Source organism: Notechis scutatus, chromosome Z, assembly GCF_049901735.1.
Source record: "Notechis scutatus isolate UNSWTSFEM ecotype Mainland chromosome Z, rNotScu1.2, whole genome shotgun sequence".
NCBI lineage: Eukaryota > Metazoa > Chordata > Lepidosauria > Squamata > Elapidae > Notechis > Notechis scutatus.
The window spans coordinates 76,911,539-76,937,022 of NC_142025.1; the positions used below are offsets into that span (position 1 = coordinate 76,911,539).

The following is a 25,484-nucleotide window of genomic DNA, read 5'->3' on the forward strand; positions in this document are numbered from 1 at the left end:
GGTATGGAAAGTCAGAGCACAGACAGTTATGTGAGATAATTAAAATATCTGGTGACTCACTTGATACAGAATGTTTAACATATAATATGGCTCAAACCTCAATTGGCTGGTTGAGGCTCAAGACAACTGTGTCTTTATATATCTTGGAGCGAGCTTAAACACAGCACACTGGTTCTTTCAGAAACACACAAAAATCCTCCAGTGAAATAGCTATGGTCTTAGTGCCAATTATTAGTTTCCACTGTGGTATATTCTGAAATCACTCAGTGACATCATCGGATGTATGATAGTCAATATTTGTCAGGACTACCTGTTTTATAAAATGAAATTAGTTGTTTTATGCCTAAATAGTTCATACCATATGCATTAAATGTTACAAAGTATCTTCTAGAATTGTTCTAGTACCACTTACAAAGCCTTATTAAGACCACATTTGAAATACTGCATCCAGTTCTAGTCACCACAATATAAAAAAGATGTTGATATTCTGGAAAAAATGCAGATAAAAGCAACAAGAATGATTAGGTGCTGGAGGTAAAAACATACAAAAAGCAGTTACAGGAATTGGGTATGTCAATAAGGACTAGGGAGACATGATACCAGTGTTCCAATATTTGAGGGGCTCCTAGAAAGACAAGGGGGTCAAACTATTTTCTAAAACCAAAAGGCAAGACAAGAAAAAATGGATTAAAACTAGCCAAGGAGAGAAGCAACCTAGAACTAAAGAGAAAATTTCTAATGGTGAGAGCAATCAACCAATGGAATAGCTTGCCTTTAGAAGTTGTGAGTGCTCCATCACTGGAGGTCAAAAAGAAATTGGACAAGCATTTGTCTGAAATGGTATAAAGTCTCGTGCTTGAGCAAAGGGTTGGACTGGAAGATTTCCAAGATTCCTTCCAACTTTATTATTCTATATTCTGCCTTGTTGACAGCAGCCATCTTCACTATCCATACACAGTGAATTTGATTTATAAATATTATCCAGTGAAATAATCTTTTTTCAGATTTCTGATGCTTTTAAATATTATTCTAATAGCATTTAATTGTCATTCTAAAAATTTACTTTCTAAAAATATGTAGCAATTAAAGAAATATCAGTTTGGATACCAAAATCTTCTAATGTTTAGGGTGTTTCAATGTAATACTGCATCACTTCCAATAATTTAGTCAGGAAGACACTGAAGAAATAAAGTACACCAAATGCTATAAGTAATACAAAGTACATAAGAACAATAATGACTTTTTAAAATGGATAAAAATTTAAAATTAACATTAAAAAACACTCAAATTATAATGCTTGATACTGTAAACTGCCTACTGAATCAGAAAACATATAAGAAATACAAATAAATAAAACTTAAGAGTCCATAAGTTAATGATGATGGAATTAATGCAGATCCCAACCAGACCAAAACTTACATATACAGAAGCCTATTCTGATGACATATTAGGTCTCTATGATCCAATCTCTCTCTGGCTATGCCAGAGATAACGAACTATTTTATCTCATCTAAGATAGATTGAACAACTTGATCCTATGAATTGTCTTTCAACTGATCACTGCTTATTTACCCTCTTTCAGCCCTTTGAGAACAGGAACACCAGAACAGTAAATCTGAATAAATGGGAGATGGAAGCATAACCAAATAAAACAATTTTAGTTTTCTAGTAAGTGATTCTACTAGGACCAGATGGGCTATGTGAAGAACTCAAATTGGAGTTGTTGCATTATAAAAGTAGTACAATCATAGCTAGAATAATAACTTCTCTAAGTTGCATGCTCTAGAGCAGGGGTCGCCAACCTTTTGGACCTCAGGGACCACCAAACTCATAATTTTAAATCCCAGGGACCACTAACCGGTTCTGTGGGTGTGGCCCAATTTGTGGGTGTGGCTTGGTGGTCATGTGACTGGCTGGGCATGGCTTGTATGTAAATATTATAAATATTTATATAAATATTGCATTTTTAAATAAAAAAAGAGTAACTTTTACCCAAAATCAGGCAAATCAGGCAGGCAGATTGAGTTGCTCACAGAATCATTCAGTGATGTATCTATCTGCCATCGGCTAGCTCAGTCTGTCACATAAAATTTGCTTGCAACTCATAAAATTTGCTAGCAAGCCAACTCACAAAATTAACTCACAACAGACTTCCGGTTTGCGAGGCTTCGGCAGCGGCAGGGATTTGCGATCCAGCGCGATCCCTGCCGAGCTCACTGCCAAGGTTCCCCCGATCCGTTTGGATCTGGGGGATATAGCTGCCCCTGCAGGGAGCAGCTGAAGACAGGGGGATCTGGAAAGGGGGTAGGTGTGCATGAGACCCCTCCCCAGCCGGCAAAACCCCCTTTTCCCGAGGCGGAGGAGCGGCGGTCAGCAATGGCCGCCATGAAGAAACTTGCAAACGGATAAGATTGTGCAGGAGGAAGAAAATCGGGGAAATCGTGAGAGTTGTTTCTGGACCGGGATAAAGTTGCCAAGGGATAAGAAAGTTTCCTGGGGCTTGAAAATTGCTACGGAGAAGTTGTTACATTGTTTCCAGAGAGAGTTACAAGCGGCGCACAGAATTCTAAAAGGGAACGTGTTTTTTTTCCTTCACTCTCCTTCCTAACGTGACAGCGGATGGAACAACAAGAGAAATCTGAAAATCTAGGTAATTAAATACTGAAGAGATAAGGATTTCTGAATGTTTTTTTTTTTTAAAAAGACTTTAAAATTTTTTTTTTTTTTGCTGTGAGTGGGAAGGGAGAGGGAAAAATTGGATTAGAATTTGAAAATAAGGAGAAGACTGCCTGGATTTTTAAAGAGCTATAAATACTAATAAGGCTTCTGAGAGATATATATTAAATGGAACTTTGTGATCAAACTCCAATCCCAGAAAGAGAAAATGAAGGAGAAAGTGCTTAAAAGAATTAACCTACTTGGATTGCTTGGTGATTTTACCACTTTTGAGAATTATCTCTGATTAAAAGCACTTGGGTGGTTGCTTGGGAAAACTTTTTCTCTTTATAATGGCATTACTTGTGGACAGATTGAAACTTTTATATCAAAAATATGAAAAAGAAAAGCAAGAAGGGAAGGACGTTTTTGATACTCTTTTTCAGTATTTAGAAATGGCGGTCTACACTTATGTAAAATTGAATGGACAACAGGACGACTGGGATAAAGAAGAAGCCATTTTTGATGAACAAGTGACTTTGGCTGGGGAAGGAAAGGAGAAAGAGAAAAGGAAAAAGAGACTTTAAGACCTATAAAAGCAATCAAAAAAGAGAAAAACAAGATGAAAAAGAGATATTATGTTAGAAGACAACAGAAAGGAGGAAAGCAGAGAAAAAGGGAGGTGGAGAGGCAAAGGGGTAAAGAGGACAGAGAGAAGAATAAGCAAGGGAGAAAGGGGACGAGAAGCCTCAATAGTAGAGAGCAAGATGTAAAGAAACAAAAGTTTTTTAGAGATAATGGGTAAACTTTATTGATAAAGGGATTCTAAAGGTACATAAGATTGTTTTTTAAATTTGTATTTATAAATAATTTTAGAAAGTTGGAAATAATGTGTAATTTAAAGTGTGATAAAATGTTTAATATAACTTAGTGAAATTTGTCTTAAGAAAAGGGGAACATTTCATGAAATAAGGATTTGAGATATGATGTGGGTGGGGAGGGGGGGGGAATAATTGTGGAAAATATAAGTATTCCCAAAAGGCATGTTATTTCATTGAAATGGATAAAATGGTTAAGATATAAAGGAGTTGGAGAGAAAGATACAAATGAATGTCAATATTAATTAGATTGTGTTATTTCAGTGGAAATTTTTTTTTTTGAAAGGAGAGATTTGAAGTAGGAGAAGCAGGAATACCTTAATGAAATAATGATTTAAAATATGTGATGTGGGGGGAATAATTATGGAAAGTAGGTGCTCCCACAAAAGTATGTTAATTAATTGAAAAGTAATGTGCTACCGTGTTTCTCACATAATAAGGCCGGGCCTTATTTTTTTTTGACCCCAAAAAACGGCTAGGACGTCTTTTCGGGGGTGACTTAATTCTCCCCCTTGCATCCTCGGGTGGGTGGGCGGGCGGCGACAGCTTGGATATTCGGGAGACCTTCGGGTTCGGGCCACCATTGCTTTCCCTTCTCCCTTGCTGCCAGCGGCGTTTGGCGCAGCCACGTGCGGCCAGTCAGGGCTCCTCCCTGCAACCGGAGCCCTGAGGAGACACTTGGCTTCAGGCACTCCCGTCTTCCCTTTGCTTTCGAAGGTAAAGCGAATTATTTTACAAAGCCTCCCCTACCCGAGAGGGCAGCCCAACCCCACGTGGGGAGGCTAATTTCCGGGGCCTCTTCCGTTCCTCCCCAACCTCCCTATGCTGCGCGCCTCTGACGCGCCGCTCCTTCAGCCCAGCGAGTTCTTCCACCTCAAAGAAAGGCCAGGCTGGCGGCTGCGGAGCAGCAGCAGTGGGTCTGAGCTGCTCGCAGCGGAAACAGCCACCACCCGTAGCCCGACGCGGGAGAACGAGCGAGGTTAGCGCCCGCCAGCCCGGGCGAGATTTGCGAATGAGGGGCAGGAGGAGGCACGCACACACCCGCGGCTCACTTTCCCAGCTTTGCCCAGCCCTTACGGCTCTGGCGCGGCCCTGGCGGGCAGCGAGCACCTCCCGCCGGACCCTCCGCTCATCCTGCCAGGGCTGTGCCAGAGCCGTAAGGGCTGGGCAAAGCTGGGAAAGTGAGCCGCTGGTGTGTGCGTGCCTCCTCCTGCCCCTCGTTCCCAAATCTCGCCCGGCTGGCGGGCGCTAACCTCGCTCGTTCTCCCCGCGTCGGGCTACGGGTGGTGGCTGTTTCCGCTGCGAGCGGCTCAGACCTGCTGCTGCTGCTCCGCAGCCGCCAGCCTGGCCTTTCTTTGAGGTGGAAGAGCTCGCTGGGCTGAAGGGAGCGGGCGCGTCAGAGGCGTGCAGCGTAGGGAGGTCGGGAGGAACGGAAGAGGCCCTGGGAGATTAGCCTCCCACGTGGTTGGGTGCCCTCTCGGGCAGGGGAGGCTTTGTAAAATAATTCGCTTTACCTTCGAAAGCAAAGGGAAGACGGAGCGCCTGAGCCAAGTGTCTCCTCAGGGCTCCGGTTGCAGGGAGGAGCTTCTGACTGGCCGCACGTGGCTGCGCCAAACGCCGCGGCAGCAAGGGAGAAGGGGCAGCAAGGGAGAAGGGAGAAGCAACGGTGGAAGGTCTACCGATATGAAGTGCCCCACCAACGCAGGCAGCACCATATCCGGGCATGCAACAAAAGTACTTACTAATGGCAAGCCCCCCGCTCTCCCCCCATTTTGCATGTTTAATATGGGGCTTAATTTGGGGGGAGGGGCTTAATTTGATTTTATGCCAATAAAACATGGTGGGGCTTCCTATTGGTGGAGGCCGTGTTGTTGGAGAAACACGGTAAGTGTTTATGATATAAAAGAATATGAATATTAATGAATAGATTAGTATTGGTATTGATAATATTGTATAAATTTAGAATGTACCAAATAGAATCCCAATGTAAGTTAGGTATTTTATATTAAGTATTATAAATGTAGGGGAAAGAGGTAAAGGCGTCATACTCCAATTAGTGTACAGGAGAAGCTTTTTTTTTTAAAGAAGAAAGATAAAACGATAGCTGGAAATAAACAGACAAAGAATAATAAATATTATGATTTGAATTGAGATGAGATAAATAAAATAAAATTAAGAGAATCTAAGAGAGAGAAGAAGCTATATAAAAAATTGAAAATGGTAATAAGATATGGAATGGCATATAAAATGAATATGAATTTGAGTTGGTGTCTGTATAAAGAGTTTTGACCCGGGATTAAGCAACTTTCAGAAAAGATGTTTTTTTTATGTTTATATGTTTTGTGTTCTTATGTGTTTTTGTTTGAATGAGCTAATAAAACCTTGGAGAAAGGTTAGAAAAGGACAATGGAGAGAAAGATAGAAGAAAATAAAATAAGTTAGAAAGGGAAAATATGTGATTGTAAGGAAATGTGTTAATGTTGTAAAACTTTCAAATAATTTTTAGAAATTTTTAGAAAAAAGGTTTTATGTTTATCTTGTATGTTTTGTATACTTTTAAAAATTAATAAATTTTGTTTTAAAAAAAAAATTAACTCACAACACACCAAGTATGTAAATACTGAATTTTTTACCCAAAATCAGGCAAAGCAGGCAGGCAGATTGAGTTGCTCACAGAATCATTCAGTGATCTATCTATCTGCCATCGGCTAGCTCAGTCTGTCATATAAAATTTGCTTGCCGTGAGTCTGCATTGAATAATAGAAACTTCAATCCTAAGGGAGGTTTGGCTGTGCTTAAAAGCAGAACTGAAGATCTAAAGACTAGCTAGAAAGCAAGAAATCCAACCATTTCCTGCTTCCTAGCTAATCTAAATCTCTCAGCACAGCAGAACAGCTGATGGTTGGAAAAATAGCAATTTAGTAGGCAAGTTTGCCAGGTAAGGAGTGAGTAGGTGGGAAGGATTCCTACGGGCCATGTGGGCAGCACATCCTTGTGTTTCTGCACAGCCTGGATTAATTGCTTTGGGTGGGGTGCTCCGGGGGGTGAGATTTCTCTGCATCCCACCAAAATTTTCTTGTGGCCCACCGGTTGGCGATCGCTACTCTAGAGAATTAGCTTCTCAATGTTGTTGTTGTTAGTTGCGAAGTCATGTCCAACCCATTGCGACCCCATGGACAACATTCCTCCAGGCCTTCCTGTCCTCTACCATCCTCCAGAGTCCATTTAAGCTCACACCTACTGCTTCAGTGATTCCATCCAGCCACCTCATTCTGTCGTCCCCTTCTTCTTTTGCCCTCAATCTTTTCCAGTATTAAGCTCTTCTCCAGTGAGTCCTTCCTTCTCATTAGGTGGCCAAAGTATTTGAGTTTCATCTTCAGGATCTGGCCTACTAAAGAGCAGTCAGAGTTGATCTTGTCTAGGACTGACTGGTTTGATTGCCTTGCAGTCCAAGGCACTTGCAGGAGTCTTCTCCAGCACCATAGTTCAAAGGCCTCAATTCTTTGATGTTCAGCCTTTCTTATGAGCCATACATTGCAACTGGGAAAACTATAGCCTTGACTATACACACTTTTGTTTGCAGGATGATGTCTCTGCTTTTAGTATGCTGTCTAGATTTGCCATAGCTTTCCTCCCCAGGAGCAAGCTTTTAATTTCTTGGCTGTAGTCCCCATCTACGGTGATCTTGGAGCCCAGGAAAATAAAATCTGTTACTACCTCCATTTCTTCCCCATCTATTTGCCAGGAATTGAGAGGGCCGTTTGCCATGTTCTTAGTTTTCTTAACATTGAGTTTCAAGCCAACTTTTGCACTCTCCTTCTTGACGCACTCTCCTTCACATCAAGAGGCTTTTTAGTTCCTCTTCACTTTCTGCCATTAGAGTGGTATCATCTGCATATCTGAGGTTGTTGATATTTTTCCCGACAATCTTAATTCCAACTTTTGATTCATCCAGCTCTGCCTTTCACATGATGTGCTCTGCATATAAGTTAAATAGGCAGGGGGACAGTATACAGATTTGCCTAACTCCTTTCCCAATTTTGAACCAATTAGTGGTTCCGTGTCCAGCTCTCACTGTTGCTTCTTGACCTGCATATAGGTTTCTCAAGAGACAAATAAGATGGTCTGGTAGTCCCATCTCTTTAAGAACTGGCCACAATTTGTTGTGATCCACACAATCAAAGGCTTTATCATAGTCAATGAAGCAAAAGTATATGTTTTTCAGGAACTCCCTAGCTTTCTCCATGATCCAGCTTATGTTGGAATTGGAATGTAAACTGACCTTTTCCAATCCTGTGGCCATTGTTAAGTTTTCCAAATTTGCTGGCAAATTGAATGTAGCTTCTTAATACCTATACATAAATAGAAGTGGAATCTACAATAATTTGATGAGCTAATTTTTAATGGTGATGCAGACAAAAGTGTTTTTCAAATTATCTACTTGTTTAAAGAAAAAAAGTTTCCCCTGTCCTGTCATTTTCGACTCTAAGAAATGGTATTCATCTAAATTTCTCAGCCGAGGGAGTCAGCATTGTGTGAAGACATTTCCATGGTCATGCAGCCAGTATGACTATAGGCCAAAGTTCACAGAACACTGTTACCTTCCCACCAAATGATATCTATTTATTTACTCACATTTACATGCTTTAGAACTACTAGATTTGTAGGAGCTGGGGCAGGTAATGCGAGCTCAGTACTCAGATCTCGAACTTGTGCTGTCAGCTTTCAAAGTAACAAGTTCAGTGTCTTTAACCGCTGAGGCCTCATGCCCCCCTCCATCTACTTGTTTCTCTCTCAATAAATCTACATAGGATTTTGTTAGGTCTGCGACACTCATTCTATCCTATCCTATCTTATCTTTAATGGAATTCCACCTACTAATCTCAATTTCTAGGTAGGATGAGATCAACTTAATTCTTCAGTTATTTTAGAAAACATATTTTAAATTGCCTCAGTTGGAATACAGCCCTCTCAGGAAGAATAAAATTCTCTACCCTTCACAAAACAAAATACATTCCTTAAGGAAAAGATTCAAAAATTTACTCCTAAAGCCATTCAAAAGTGATCCTCAAAAATACTTCTTTGCCCTGCCTGTATTTAAAGAAATATAGTCCTTAGCCTAAAAGGAGTTATGCATCTCTGATTTAAGTACAAATTATCCTCAGTTAACAATGGTAATTGGGACTGGAATTTCTGTTGCCAAGTAATGCGGCTGTAAAGTTCAATATCATGTGACCACATTGCTAAGCAATGGCACTCCAAGCATTCCCTTGATTGTTAGTTGATTTGCAAGCCAGGTAATGCCAAGTGTAGTGGAGGGGGGGTTGTTGCTGAGGGAGGGAGGGAGGGTGCATGATTGGCCAATGAAGCCTTGAAATGTGCAGGGCTAGACTAGGGATGATAGCTGCTGGGCAGAGGAAGTACAAGCAACTAAGTGGAATGACTTATTATCTTGCCTGTCAAATTGACTTTGCTTGTGGAAAACCAGCAAGGAAGATTACAAGTGCAAACATCTTAAATGCAAGCAAACACAGATGTTGCAATGTTGTGACTGTGGAAATGCTGGAATAGTTGGAACTTTGAGTACCATTCATTCAGAACTATATAGTACAGCAAGTGCTGAGAACAGACATGAGCATTTAAATCATTCTTAAGCAGTAGTATTATTTCTGTATTGGTCATAAAGAGGGAGGGAACAAAACTGGCATAAATCCATCCAGTGTATTTGTGACTGAGAAATGAAGTAGGAATTTCCTGCAGCATGCATTCCATGTGGTATTAGCTCACCATGTTGGGACTCATTTTCTCTATTCATTCAAACATTCATGAACAGGAAGAAGGGGAGAAAGGACAGCAACTTGGTAGCAAATTCTATCCTCTAACAATGAACATTTGTTATATTGCACTAAAAGAGATGGAATATATATGTAGAATAGCATGATTCCTAAGTGCTTCATACTGTCATAAAAGAGGACATAAACATTTTAATCTATCTATATAATACCAAAACTCTCATTTTTTAAATCTTTTACAGTGCATCATAAGGAAACAATTTTTGAACCAAAGTATCTCAAATAGATTAACTTACAGAATGTGTCTGAAATCTGGGAACCATGACTCTCAAAGGAATTAAGTTTGGGGAAAGTCTGACTACTTCATTGCTCAGCTGCTGTTGGTGTCAGTGACTGCTGCAGTCACATGATCCTCATGTTTAACATTCCAGGGAAGTTTCCCAGCCACTCTTACAACCCTTTGCTCCCCCCCCCCCATTCCATAGCAACCACTTACCTGTCTGTTGGGGCCTCTGGTATCTTCATATGCTTTCTCTGAACTGAACAGCCCCTCTTATACAACTCCTCATAGGGGTTGTCTTTTCTGACCCACAATAGCACCACTATGGACTGATATGCATTTTCTGACCTGTTCCAACCCCACATACTCTATCCTATCCATGTGGCACTTTTTGCACATCCCCATAATCCCATGCACCCTTCCTAACTAGTGCTGCACTCTTGTGGACCCTCCCCAACCAATACAATATATCTTGTGCATGCACACACACTTCCCAACCTGCACAGCACCTTTCATGTATTCTCACCTATCCCTTGCTCTCTTCACACCTGGCAGTAGCCATTTGCTTGTCTGCTAGCCTTCAACTTGAACTTCCTGCTGGTTTCCCCAGTGACTTTCTCCTTGAAAGTCTCCAGTGAACAAAGTAAATGGAGAAGCTAGCAGAAATTCTAGGGAGGAAAGGAAGGAAAATAATGACAGAATGACTGGGAGGAAAGAACAGAGAGTAGGGAAGGCAGAGGTAATTTCAGGGAGCGAAGGGGAGAGGAAAGAAAAAAGGAAGGGAGAGGGACAGTGATGGGATTCAAAAATTTTTACTACCAGTTCTGTGGGCATGGCTTGGTGGGCATGGCAGGGGAAGGATACTGTAAAATCTCCAGTCAGAGGTGGTATTTGCCTGTTCTCCGAACTACTCAAAATTTCTGCTACCAGTTCTCCAGAACTGGTCAGAACCTGCTGAATACCACCTCTGGATAGGTAGAAAAATGAAATGAAGAGTTGAAGAGAGGGAAGAAGGAAGAGGCAGGAAAGGGGAAGAATATTTTGAAGTTTCAATTGGTATAGATGTGGACGTGTGAGAGGTTCACACTCTGTGAACTGACTGGTTGCTGTTTTGCTTCTGGTGCAATTTAAGGTTATCATCATTGAAGCTGTGCATGGCATGGATACAAGCTACTTTTAAAAACTATCTTACCACAATGGGACTGGCCCACCCCATCTGCACTGGCAGAGGAGGCATGCCACAGATCCTGTCAGTTAAGGAATTTCAGCTTTCAGAGTCCAGGACACGTTGTTGTGACTCTTGCCCTTTGGAACATGTTACTCCTGAGGTGACATTGGCTCCACTCTTCTCACCTTCTATAAGGACTTGAAGATCAGGCTCTGTCAGATGGTTGAGGCCCCAATAGTGCAGTATCACACTGGAGGTTATTGATAAATTAAGATGCAATCTCACCGCCCTCCGTCATCTTTTAACTATAATTTATCTTTGATTATAACTCTATTTTTATTGTTTTGGAAATATTTATATTATGGTTTTAATGCTTTTAATGCCACCCAGGATCACTTCAAAACAAGATGGTTAGAAAATAAATTGAATAAATAAATAAGTAAATAAATAAATGAAAGTAAAAAAGAAAAGGTGGAAGGCAGGGAGAGAGACAGCGAAGGAGGGAAGGAAGGAAAGAAGATAGTGACAGACAAAACGAACAGAGGGAAAGAGAGAGGAAAATTTCTGATGTTTCCTGCCACATTTCCCCAAGGAAATTCAATCAGGAACCAAGACGGAAGTTGGAAGTCATTCCTGCTCACCCCTTTTCGTCCACCTGTGGTCATTCAATTTCTCTATTTAGATAAAGAATTATCCCTGAAACAATGACACAATAGGGCATGGATTATCTAGTAAGCATATAAAATAAGAGATGTACAAAAAGTGGCAATACACCTTTTACAAGTGGCAAATTTAAATATTTAACTTTTCATGCTGATTAATAACAGATTAATATAAAATTAAGATGGTGTGCTGATTAAAAATATATAAGGGTCAGTGAAATATGTCTTAGAGAAATATTTTGGTTGCAATATTTTCTGTATTCATCTTTATTATGTGATAGCTTATCTTGGTATGTGAAATATAAAGCTTCTGGCTTGACTGAACATGTGCAGAACATAGCAATGACAAATATGTTTTGTTAATAAGGAAAAAGGAAAAATACCAAGAGAAACAATCAAACAATTACCAACATGCCCAATTATGTAATCCTGGAAATTCTTCCTACTGCCTGCCTATAAAACCAAGGAACAGTTTGAACTGCCTCTCACTAAAGGCCAACTTGGCAAAAAATTGGGATAAGGAAGAGCACTTTACTCCAACTTTTTTGGGCTTCAGTCCTCAAAAGTCTAAACCAACATAGTCATTCAAAACATTTGAACGGCAAGAATTTATTGTCTGCAGCACATATTCCTTAGATTTTCTCTTTCCTCTTTTTTATGTTGGTTTTTATTTTAATGTATGATGTTGAGACTCAATGAAGACACACACACACACACACACACACACACACACACACACAGAAGTAGAGCAAAGAAGTAGAGCACACAGAAGTAGAGCACACAGAAGTAGAGCAAAGAATATACAGAAAATAATTTTAGCTAAGTTAATGACAAAATAACAACTTATGATTTAAACAAGGATTCTTACAGTCTTCAAAACCTTCATTGGGCTGTAATTAACTTGCAAAAGCACTTTTTGCTATAATCCTGCCTACTTTGCAATATTGCCTTGCCTCTTGCAGGCTGCATTTTTAGCCTTGTTTTACATACTATTTACATAGTAGAAAAACAGTTTAAGAAACTGCAACAACTTTTCATGAAAGACCTAATCAATCAAGATGAGAACTCGCTCTATCCATGTAAAATTTGCAATACCTTCTGAAGACACTAATAATAAAAATTAAATTTATAAATATACTTATGCAAACTTCAAATTAATTTACTGAAAAGTTCAACTGATTCTCTTACCAAAATCAGTTCTGCAATTCTCTCGATGGGACATAGGTGTCACGATCAGTTGGATTCAGTTGTTGGTATTGCAAGGGAGTTTTAACTATAAAAGGTGAATAATAAAACAAGACTTCTATTATTTATTTTTAAATCAAATTTAAGCACTGCCTATCTCACTATCACTAAGTGATTATTGTGAATTATAAATTTTCATTAAAGAAATAAAGAAACCATCATTCCAAAACAGTCATGTCCACGTACCATAGGTAGCCTCTGGTGATACAGGAAATGATGGAGTAAGTGGAACTGTTGTATTCTTGCTGGGTGAGAAAATTTTTCCATCTTCTTCATTTGGGTTTTCCAAATAACTTACAATACCCATCTGGAATGTAAAACAGGATTACAGGATGGAAAACCATTTGTCGTAACCATATACAAACTTCATAGATAGCTCTATTTATTCTAGTCAGTTGCTAGTTTTAATTAAAAAATAGATTTATGAAACCGTTGGTTAACATTTAAATAGACAAACAAGAATTAGTCCAAACACCAACTTTATAATTTTCTAAAAACAATGGAATGGTTTCCAACTTCTAAGAATTTGTACTAAACCCTATAAATAGTGCCCTTTCAAAATAAAGCAATACTTTAGAAAGAACCATTTGTTTACTCTTTCCACTTCCATAATGAAATTGAGTCCCAAAACACCTGCCAATATCAAAGATTTCCAAGGCAAAAGACTACCACAGTTTTTCAATCTGAATAGAAGATAATATCTGCAGCTCAAGGTTGAATTTTAGAGTCCTTAGTACTCTCTGTGCTTGGTTGTTTCCTTGAAGATGTTTTATCACCGAACTAATTAGATAATGAAACATCAGCAACCAAGCAAACTCAGAAAGCATCAAGGTCTCCACAATTTTTAAAATGAAGATATTTATGAAATCTATCAATATATATATAGTATGCCATATGTATAATGTGGAAAAGGTAAATAATAGAATAATAAAGAAGAGATCATAGAGATCATGCAGCTCCTTAGTGCAGGAATCCCCAGACCATCCCAGACAAATGATTGTCCAATGTTTACTTAAAAACTTTCAGAGATAGAGTATTAATGACTTCAGGAGAAAGCCTGTTCCCCTAATTAATATCTCTCATATTCAGGAAATTCCACCTTGTTTCAAGCTTTGATCTTGTTTTCTAAAGTTTACACCAACCGATTTTGTCTTAGGTTCAGGCACTAATTAATATCCATAATGTCTTCTTTGTGATACCTCTTCAGATATTGGAAGACTTTTATCTCATGGTAGCCTTCTAATTCTTCTCAGAACTAATAATGCCAATCCAGGTATTATATCTTTATATCATTTCTCACTATTGAACAGTATTTTGTTCACGTCCAATATTCAATATATTAAAATCCTTTGGATAGATATCATAACTCTAACTCTAACCCTAACCTAATGCTAACCCTTTAAAGTATTTGCTCTTTGTCTGTTCCTTCTTATTTTATTAAAATGTCTTCATGAAAAAACTGACATGACCTTATCAGGCATCTTGGGGTTTGGGGTCACATTTGGAAGTTTGAAAGTGCTGTGACAAACTGGTTGTCAGTGTAGTCAGTTATAAAACATTACTTGAATTAAAATGGATGCAGAAGGGAAGGTGAATGCACACGCATGTACAATTCAAGGTTTGCCCTAGTTGTCTTTGCAAAAATGCATATACATAGACAACATCTTTGATAAAACTGTCAGCAAAATATTTGTGCATGCATTTGTGTGCAAAGAAACTTGGCAAATCTTTGAAGCAACAATGCAACCTTTCTTAAGAGTGTTCCACTTTAATGCTATGTGCAAGGTGATACTTCATTTAACCAATATGCTTCATGAATTGTGTCTTTTGAATGCTTTGTGCAGCTCAGCAATCCATTTTCAAATTTACCTTTATTCTTCTTTTAGTCTGGATTGGTTTGTACATTTTCAAACAAAGTGGTAGCTCTACCTATTTGCCATTTTTATATTCTGAAAATGCCTGAAGGGCACACATGAAACTCAGAAATCTACTTGGAAATAAAAATGATTTTGGAGGCTGGCACACTCTTAAGAAAGATTGCACTGTTTGCAAGCATCTAAATTCCCATTTCATTTTTTATTAATTAAAAAATAAATTAGTAATGCAGGGAGCTAAGTGTCAAAGAATATACTGAAAAGCATTCTATTAACAGAAGAAAACAACTAATATGTAATGGTAAAGGTTCCCTTCACACATACATGCTAGTCATTTCCAGCTCTAGGGGGCGGTGCTCATCTCCGTTACAAAGCCGAAGAGCCAGAGCTCTCCGAAGACATCTCCATGGTTATGTGGCCAGCATGACTAAATGCCGCACAGAACACTGTTACCTTCGCACCAGAGTGGTCCCTATTTTTCTATTTGCCTTTTTACATGCTTTCGAAGAGCTAGGTTGGCAGAAGCTGGGACAAGTAACAGGAGCTCACTCTGGTAGGTGGCACTAGGGCTTCAAACCGCCGAACTGCCCACCTTTCTGATCAACAAGGTCAGCGTCTTAGCCACTGAGCCACCGTGTCCCTTAACTAATATGTATTATATGCTTTTTTAAAAGTATCAGAAGTTGCATACAAATATGTATGCAATAACTTGGCAAAGAAACAGCCTTGTACATTATATCAAAATTTCATTCTTCTGTACTTTTAATTTGATATGCAACTTCATTCCCATTCTGGCAGGTCAAGAATCAGGGTTACGTTTGGTGATTTTCCTGCAGACATGTCATTACATAAACTAGATAACATCATCATCAGTACTAGTAACGAGTAGGGTTTGCTCTCAGTTTAACTTCTAATGGTTTCCCTGTCAGGGTTTTGACCAAAAAGACCAAACACCTTTCCACCAGCAATCAACACTCCGATGTGCATAGATTAAGATCAAGATTAATATCAAACCAAGCTAACAGTAAACAGTCCAACCAAAGAAACTCCAAGACCACTCCCACCAACCCTGATGGGGCAAGCCTTGGTCAAGTACACTAATTGGTGTAATGAAACATCTGCAACAAAAAAAAACAAGCAAGCTCAGAAACCACCAACGACCCCCTCATTTCAACCCTGAAGTACAAATATTCCTCTTTATTGGTAACAGATTATTATTGGTTGCAATAAAAAGAGCAACAGCATCCACAGATCATAGTTTAAAATTTGAAATATTTTTCACTTTTTTTTAAATGTTACTATTTTAAAAAAATAAGTTGCCAATTTATTTTAATCATTTCTCCCCTACCTCTTTGGTTTTTACTGCAGAGGCTAAGAAGTCCTGTCCTAAAGAATGGTCAGGGACATCAGATTTTGTCCATCTATACTTTCTGCATATTGACTGTGTTGAGATATCATTGTCATAAGATTCAGGATTTAACTTCTTGTTTTTTCCATTTAATATGCCATCATCTTGAAAACCTGAAGATAAAAATGGATAATAAAAATATTTAAATATTTTGAACTATTATATTAATCTATATAAGAAATGGAAATCTCTTTAGAAAGTATTGATAATAACATATCAACTCAAAATCTTCCTAAATTATTAAAAAAAAATCTATAAGCAAATTCTGAACAATCCAATAATCTTTGGAATAACAGAAGCAATTAAAAAGAACTAAGACAGGTAAAGCGCTGAGTCTGATGCTTTATCAAGTGGATTCTATACAATTTTTGAAGATCAATTACTTTTTCTGATGAAGGACTTAATCAATTCTAAATTTTATAGGAAAAATCTGTATTGGATTTATGGAAAGATGCCTACATATCTTCAATACCCAAAAAAGAGCAGAACTTAACTTCTGTGAAGAATTACATGGCTATTTTTCTTCTTCACAATTATAAAATCTTTACATTTATTTTAACTGAAAGACTAAACAAAGTTTTACGAGACTACATACATGAAGATCAGTGTGGTTTTCTACCCAGAAGACAACTAAAAGATAATAAGAGGGTAATGTTGGATATCTGGCAGTCGGCAGAGTTAGCTTGCATACTGCATTCTAACCACTAAGATTTTGGAATTAATTATAAAGAATCTTTCCCATGAAAAATGCTTTTGTTTTGAAAAATAATAAGATTTTTAAAAATGGACACTAGATGGAATTAGAGCAAATGAAATACTGTTTTATATTAAAGGGTAAGAACATTTAAACTTGATTTTCAGTTACAAAAGGAAGAAAAATATTTTAACATTGGACATATTGAAGGATTTTTTAAAAAACATTTAATTAGCTTATCAAAATATAAAATACAAAAAAGAAAGAAAATAATGGGAAAATAGGAGAGGAAAATGTGTAAGGGAAAAGGAAAAAGAAAAGCATTTAAGGATATTTTTGAACAATGGATTCAGAAGTTAATTTTAATAGTGTCTGCAACTATAGATAAACTAAGTCTAAAATGTTATGGAAGAGGAGTATGTTCTACTTAGCAAGACAGAGATTGAATTAAAAGTGGATCTTTACAAGAATGACATTAAAAAAATTAAATTGCAAATATAAAAATTGGCTGACGTCTTAATAATTAAAAGGGATATATAACCAACCAAGCAACCAAGGGAGTTATTTGTATAATTCTTCTAATTGGATTTACAAAAGGGTCTTATTTAGGTTTTGAAGAATTTTGTGAAAAGGAACAAAAAAAAGTAAGAAAACCAACAATATTATTCAAACAGATTAAAATTTAGGATTGTTAGAAATAAAAGAAAGAAATATAAAGTTGGATCCAGCCCACGGGGTACTTAAATCTGGCCCATGAGGCCAGCCTGGAAATAGCAAAGGTCCGTGGTGCCTCTGGCAGCCAAAACAGGGGTGCTCCTCCTACAGCACCTTGCCAGCCAAAACAAACTGTTTTGGCTGGCAGGGTCTGCAGGAAGCGTCAGTCTCATCTCCCCGCCCTCCCTCAACCCGCCCCAGCCTGCAGAGAAGTACAATGCTGATACGGCCCTCGAAGAAATCCAATTTGACAAATCCAACTGCATACACAATGCAGTTTATATAATTAAATACAGAATGGAACAATGATAGTTTTTTTTCAAATATGTTTCTGAGAGATCTGAATAGGAGGAATTTTCACCTATGGGCTTTTTATTGTCATCTGTCTGACCAACAATTATGCCAACAGAATATGACATTAGAGAAATAATTGGTTTGAATAGATTTTAAGTTTTGACGCTCACTTAGTGGATTGGATTGGTTATTAGTTGTCTATCAGGATTTTTAATAATTTACTTTTTATTTCTGTTCACCACTCCAAAGTTCCTTGAGTGGATGGGTGTTTACAGGAGGGAGGGAGGGAGTGGAAGGAGGAAGGGAGGGAGGGAGAGAGAGAGAGAAAAGAGGCAGGGGGCACAATTCTTAGTACAGAAACTAATTTAAGCCAACAAATGGTACAGTTTTTCGGTACAGTTTCTTTACACCTAATGATTATTATACAAAAAGAGCACAGAATAACAGGGTTGGAAGAGACCTTGGAAGTCTTCTAGTCCAACCCCTGCTCAAGCTGGTGACCCAATACCATTCCAATTAATGGCTGTCCTGTCTCTTCTTGAAAACATCCAGTGACAGAGCACCCAAAACCTCTGGAGGAAATATGAATAGTGAATTATTTAGAGTTCACTATTCATATTTGCAGCAACCAGAGCACCCTCAGAAACATATTGCTGAAATAGATTCTTGGCGGCTCAAGATATCCATTGTACTTTATAAATCTTCAATTCCCCCTGTTTTTCACCTTTGGTCTTTAGTTGATATCATCAGGATTAGCTGGTGGTTTATTTATTTTTTATTAAATTTCTAGGAGTCCAATGATAAAATAAGTCTGGGTGGCTTTAGAAGTTTAAATGCTAAATGATAACATTATATAAAAAGAACATATTAGTTCAATGAGGACATATTAAAAACTTATCTCTCCAACATCATTCTCAAAATAACTGGGCTCACCAAAAACTCCAAACCAAGGGAAAGAGCTAAGTTTTCAGGCCTGTATAGAGAGTCAATAAAAATATCCTAGGGAATGTTGTTCTGAGAACTGGGACTACAATAGAAATGCCCTACTTGACCAGAGATAGGATCCACAAGATGATATTGCTTAATTGATTGTTGAAATATAGCATCAATGTACCAACCTCCCTCCCGGGCTCAAAAACAGTTTGAAAATCCGAAGTGTCCCTCCCAATTGCAAAATGTGAGTTGCTTCTGCCAAAAATATTATTTGAATAGTAAGTTTTAACACGGCATGATATTTGTCATGGGCCATTCAAAAAAATAGTTGTGAAAAAATGCTTGAGAGGAATAGCTCAGAAAGTCTTAGACTAGTTGCATAATGTCACAACTCAATCACGGCACTGCAGATATTAATTCTTTCAAATTTAAAAAGATAATAATTGATTGATAATTTGTCTTTTCCTTCCTTTCTTGTCACCATTTCTTAGGAAGCATCTAGCAACAAAAATACGAAAGTAAAAAAAAGGGGGGGGATGCTAAGTACGTAAATGCTGTGATTGGTACACCACGTTCTGGAAACTCATTTTTCCAGGCTTAGAATTCAATTTTCCACAATTAGAATGTGTAATATAATGAAGCATAAAAGCCAATCTTGGAAGGCTAAACTTCTTTTCATATGAGAGGTGGAGAAAAATCAGTTAATTAAAAAAAATGAATGGCTGTTCAGTTTTCTCTAAACATTCCAAGGTCTATGAAAAGGAGGCATTCACACATACTCCATTGCTCAAGATGGTATTTTAACAGTTAGTCATACTATTAACTATCAATTTTTTTTGTAGAAGAAAAGAGAAATCACATGAATATAGTATTTAAAACAACTCACCCTGCTGAGATGAATTTATGTTAGAGACTTCAGTTTTCACACGGAACCTAGAGCCCCTCCCAAGCCTTTCTTCATCTCTTTGATGACTGACCAAGTCATTCAGTTGATCTGAATCCCTGGTGGCAGCACCGATGCGGGTAGGAATCGGCTCAAATGTTGGGTCCAGGTCCAAAATTAGTCTGTTTAGCTGTTCAATTGACTGATCAATATCCAAAGTTGGTGAAGATGGCAAAACTCCAGCACTGCTTCTTGTATTCTGTTTCAATTCATTGTTATTTCCACCATTTTCAGAGAGAAATCTTAATTTAGAAACCTCTGGTTCAGATGTTTCAACCACATTACTAGAAGATGATATACTCCCAAGCCTCCTTTGTACCTCACTTCTACTGCTGGAACTTTGGAGAAGTGTATTTGGAACTCTGGCTTGATTTTCCAGGTTGCCCACATTTGCAACTATATTATGAATACCAAATCCAACTTCATTCTCTGGAGTATTGATATACTGATTAGCAATTACCATTTGTTGTTGGCGCACCCATGTCTGGGTTGAATAGCTACTGGCATTATAGGATGGATGGGTGGAAACTGGAGGATTCTTTGACAGCTGCTGACAACTTTTTGTATCAATCCTTCCAAAGGACCTTTCATACATAGAGTCAAAATTAATTCCCAGATCTGCAGCCAGAATGTTATGATGTTCCTCTCCAGTATTACTTCCAAAGCCATCTGACAGGGGGGAATTCTGATAACTCTTATGGCAGCTCAAATTCCCAAGGTGGTTAGACTGCTGACCTTCAGAGGAAGACAATGTTCCAAAACTATCCAAGCTGTGAAGATCATAAGTGGGCATCTCATCATCTAGAATATCTGTCTCCCTTTCCTTGTGTTTGACACCTCCATTCACATGAACTTGGGCTGGCACTATGTGGCAGGTCCCACTATATTTGCTTTGGGCATCAGTCATTTCCATGAGCGGAATGATTGAGTTCTCTAGGCCAAAGCCACTAAGCAATTGATCAAGTTCTTCCTTTTCCTGGGGACTCAAGATTCGTTTTATTCCTGGAGGATGTTCCTCAGTTTTTTCTGTCCTTACAGAAGCTGTAGAATGTCCTGAATCACTACTCACAGATAGGGTATGATCACTATGATCAGAGTTATTATTTGTGGCACCTTTGATTCTGCTGGGAATGCTGGCATCAGACGAGCTTTTTTTCCTCACCTTAGCATAAAGGCTGCCATCAATCGGACCATGGGAGTGCAGCACTGTAAAGGAGAAATGAGAATCAAAATATAATAACTATATGAAGAAAAAATATTACAGTAAAAATGGGGTGGGGAAGAGAGATTTATATAGTAGTAGAAACAGGGCATGAGATAGTTAATTCTGTCAACCTTAATACAATTGCTATAATTTATTTACATTAGTGCTTCCACTTTTTGCGCAGAACACAATTTCCATCTTTGACTAGTTTCACAAAATAGATTGCTGTGATGTAATAACAAAGGTAAACATTTATTGGCTCCATAATCATACAATTGTTAGTATTGCAGAATGAATAATAGCACAGTATCACCAAGACCAATTTGATTCAAAAGCTTCTGTGGGAAAAAGGAGTTGCAGAGCTTGGGGGAAGAGTTAAATGAGGGATTAATCTGAAGTCCCAGTAGCCACAAGCAAAATAACTGCAACTTCTAATTGACCTTTATCTAACCCCAAGCAGATGCTAACCATTAGTTGACAAGATTTTTATGCATAGCATGACTAGCACCGATGCGGGTAGAAATCGGCTCAAATGTTGGGTCCAGGTCCAATCAGTTTAACTGGACCTTCACTTGTGGATCTGATCTTTCATACTTGGTAACATGATTCCTTTCCCCACCCCTCCATTTTCTGTTCATTTATCTTTTACCCCTGAATTAATTTAAATTAGATAAAACAGGAGAGAAAAAAGGAATTGTGTGATACTTTTGGGGAATCTACAATACCAGCCAATCACTGCAGAAAATACAATTCTAGGGTATTTAGGGAATAGGTAGTCCTCAACTTATATTCTTTTATTTAGTGACTTTTAGAAATTACAATATCACTGAAAAAAGTGACTTCTCACCATTTTTCACAGAACTGTTGCAATATCCCCATGGTCATGTGATCAAAATTTGGCCATTTGGCAACTGGCTCATAGTTATGATGTTTGCAGTATCCCAGGCTCATATGATCACCTTTTGTGATCTTCTGGGAAGCAAAGTCAATAGGAAGCCAGATTCATTTAACAACTGTTTTACTAACTTAATAACTGTGGTAAGAAAGGTTGTAAAAGGGGGCAAAATTCACTTAACAATTAACTGTCTTGCCTAGCAACAGAAAATGTGGGCTTAATTGTAGTTGTAAGTTTTTATTTCTGCAGAACTATTGCTCATTTTTCTGAATTACCAATATGGGTATAACTTCTAAAATGGCAGGCAGTAAACAGACTTGATCTTGCCATGTCAGTATTTCAAATTTCTTTTCAAACTAAGCCTTTCAAAGAATATCAGATGCTGATATCGTACTACAGTTAAATAATATTAGCTTATTTCACCTGTATTTGATAATAGACACAATGGTGGAATTTCCATTGGAAGCAACACAGAGAAGTATAAATAATTTTCTTCCCCAGTACAATGTATACATCATTCTGTATCAGAAGAAGCCAACAGATCATCACTGCCATATTATTGATGATAAAATTATGGGCTTGTCCAGATAGTGCTGAATTTCAAAAAGACTATTTATGATATAAATTAATCCTATGTATCTAAATAACATGGGGGGGACTACTGGCCTACAATGTCCTCACAACCTTATATATAAATCTGCAAATCTTAGAATTTCAGCCCTATATATTTAAGCTACATGCATAGAAGCCAATTCCAGTCCTCCCTAGTCAACTGGCATCAGCAACCAGGCTTCCTCATATCTCTTACTAACATTACATATTTAGGTTTCATGCTTACCTGTCTATGGGTCCAAGTGGATTACTGGGGGTGGAGGGAAGGCTAACAATGAATTAGTCTAAGCAAAATTGTCTTCTTAAAGAAACACACAAACATCAAGGACATATAAAGACTAATCCCATATTCATCCTCCAAATATCTTGACATATTATTCCAATCCCCAGGAACCAGTCACAAACAAATCTATTTCTGACAAAGGTAAACAACAGCATTAAGGCCATATTGGGTTTCTTTTATACCAAAGAAAGAAAATAATATTTGTGCCATATTTTTTTCTAAAACTAAATATATTTCTCAAGTTTGATGTGGGTACCAAGTATATGCTCCACGATATGTGCATACAGTGATTTAGATATCATGTGTATACAATATAATTGCCTTGAGAGAGCTATTCCAAATGTGTTCCTTTATTTTAAGTGTAGAACTCATTTAGAATCTCGGAAAAATCTTCCTAAAATTTAAGGTTTGTATCTGGTCAATGTCAACTTTTTGTGACCATGTAGATATGTTACCTCCATGGCAATCTTTGTATTGCTAACTATGGCATACAAAACCTTTATCAGACCAATTCTTGAATACAGCTCGTCCACCTGAAATCCATACTGTATGTATATCGGACATTAACACAATCGAGAGGGTTCAGAGGCATTTCACAAAAAGAGTACTCCACTACTCTCTACTCACAATAGAATCCCTTATGCCACTAGGCTTGAAATTTTGGGCTTGGTCAATTTGGAACTGCACCACCTGCAGTCCAATCTAAACATAGTACACAAATTGTCTGCTATAATGTCTTACCTGTCAATGACTTCTTAAGCTTCTACCATAATAATAGATGGGCAAACAATTGATACAAACTCAAGATAAACCACTTCAAACACGATTGCAGAAAATATGGCTTCAGCAATAGAGTGGTCAACATCTGGAATGCTCTACCCGACTTCATTGTTACAGCCTCAACCCCTCACAGCTTCAATCTCAAACTGTCTTCCATGGACCTCAACCCATTCCTAAGAGGTCCATAAAGGGGGCATGCAGAAGCACACCAGTGTGCCTACCGACCCTATCTTACTGTCCCCATTTATCTGTATTTACTTCCTTCTTCATGTTTATGTTCATACTTAAAGCTGCTATCTTGTACATGTTTGACAAATAAATAAATAAATAAAATATCTCCTTAATCTGGTCTTTCAGGTCATGTACATTTGCTTTTTCTTGCCTAAGTGTAAAACCTTTTCTCAACATTGACTTGTACTTTGTTGGATAGGGCTCGAGTCTGTCAAGATATTCTGGATCTTGAGCCTATATTAGGATTACAGTTTACAGATTAACAAAGTCATCCAGTCCAACCCTACACCATTTCTGACAAATGGTAGTCCAATCTCTTCTTGAAAGTTTCAAGTGATGAAGTTCCCACAACTTCCGAAGGCAAGCTGTTCCATTGGTTGATTGTTCTGTCAGAAAGTTTCTCCTTATTAAAATCTCTCTTTCTTCAGTTTCCATCCATTATTCCTTGACTGGCCTACAGGTGCTTTAAGAAAATAGCTTGACCCCTTCCTCTCTGTGGCAGCCCCTCAAATATTGGAACAGTGCTATCATGTGTCCCCTGGTCTTCTCTTCACTAGAATAGCCATTCTAAAGTTTTGGCTTTTCTCCCACCTTGGTGTCATCTGCAAATTTGATGAATTTCCCTTTTAGCTCCTCATCTAAATCATTTATGAAGACGTTGACGAATACTGGGCCTAACAAAGAACCTTGCAGTATCTCACAGCATACTTCCCTCCATGTAGATGCAGTTCCATTGAGGAGTACATATTGTGTGCGGTTGGTCAGCCAGTTATGAATCTATCTGGTGGTGATGCTATCTTACCAAAGGTAGATTACAGTCTACTTTGTCAAATGTCTTGCTGAAATTTAAGTATACAATGTTCAGAGATTTCGCTGCTCCACTAATTTAGTCACATTGTCAAAGAATGCAGTAAGATTTTTCTGGTATGATCTGTTTTTGACAAACTATATTGGCTTCCAACAATAACTTCACTTGTTTCTAGTTGTTCATGGAGCCATTGCTTCATTATCTTTTCCAGGATCTTCTCAGGTATTGATGTCTGGCTAATTGGTTGTAGTTTCTTGGATTCATTTTTTTTTTCCTTTTTTGAAGATGGGGAAAATATCCACTGTTTTCCAGGGCTGTAGTAGTTCCTCAGTACTCCAGGAACTCTGAAAAATAAGATTCAGTGTTTCCAAGATCACATCTGATAGATCCTTCAGAACTCTGGGGTGTAATCCATCTTTTCCAGTGATTTGAACTCATCTCAGGTGGATAGGTGCTGTTTTACCATATTCTTGCCTATTTTGACGTGTATTTCTAATATGTCTTTTATGGTAGTGCTTTGGTAGATTTGACTGATTTTTTTTCCTTTTGTGTAAAGACAAATGTAAAGAATGAATTAAGCACTTCTGTTCTTCCCTGCTGTCTCTCATCTCCTTGCAATCTTCCCCTATTAATGAATTGTTTCCTTGATTTTTTTCTTGCTTTTTGTATGTTGAAAAAAACTTTTTAAAATTGTTTTTGACATTTGTTGCAAATGACTTAGTTCATTTTGAGCCATAGCTTTCCTGTCTTCATCTTTGTAAAATTTGAGCTATATTCTGGTATTCTGCCTTAGTTATGTGTCCCTCTTTTCATTTTTTTACTAGTCCTTTTTGTCTTTCAGAGTTGTTATAATGATTTATGTGATATAGTTCTCCAGAAGAACCATAAGAATTAGGGTGCATATACGTTTGTGCACTATTGGATATTATTTTTCCAGTGCACTGCAAAACTTTCTCCCTAGCCCACTTAACATTTTCCCCTCTGCATTTTTGGAAGTGTCATGACTTTGAGAATCAGACTTAACTGCAACACAGACTACTTCTGGCATTTAATTGCCCCTCCCCTTTCCTCCTTACATTCCTCCTGAGATCTCTATACTCCCACTGAAGTGTACAGCTCAGGAGCAAGCAG

General features: G+C 38.0%; 1 protein-coding gene across 4 annotated transcripts in view; it reads right to left on the reverse strand.

Moving 5' to 3' along the window:
- The window catches only part of TNS3 (tensin 3), a 172,581-nt gene that overhangs the window by 61,447 nt on the left and 85,650 nt on the right, over nt 1-25,484 (reverse strand). For all 4 annotated transcript variants that reach the window (XM_087946443.1, XM_087946442.1, XM_087946441.1 and 1 more), the window contains 3 exons: nt 19,484-20,746; nt 15,903-16,075; nt 12,867-12,987 (listed from right to left, as the gene is read on the reverse strand). In XM_087946443.1, the coding sequence (XP_087802569.1) occupies nt 12,867-12,987; nt 15,903-16,075; nt 19,484-20,746 (1,557 nt within the window). The remainder of the gene's footprint in view (nt 1-12,866; nt 12,988-15,902; nt 16,076-19,483; nt 20,747-25,484) is intronic.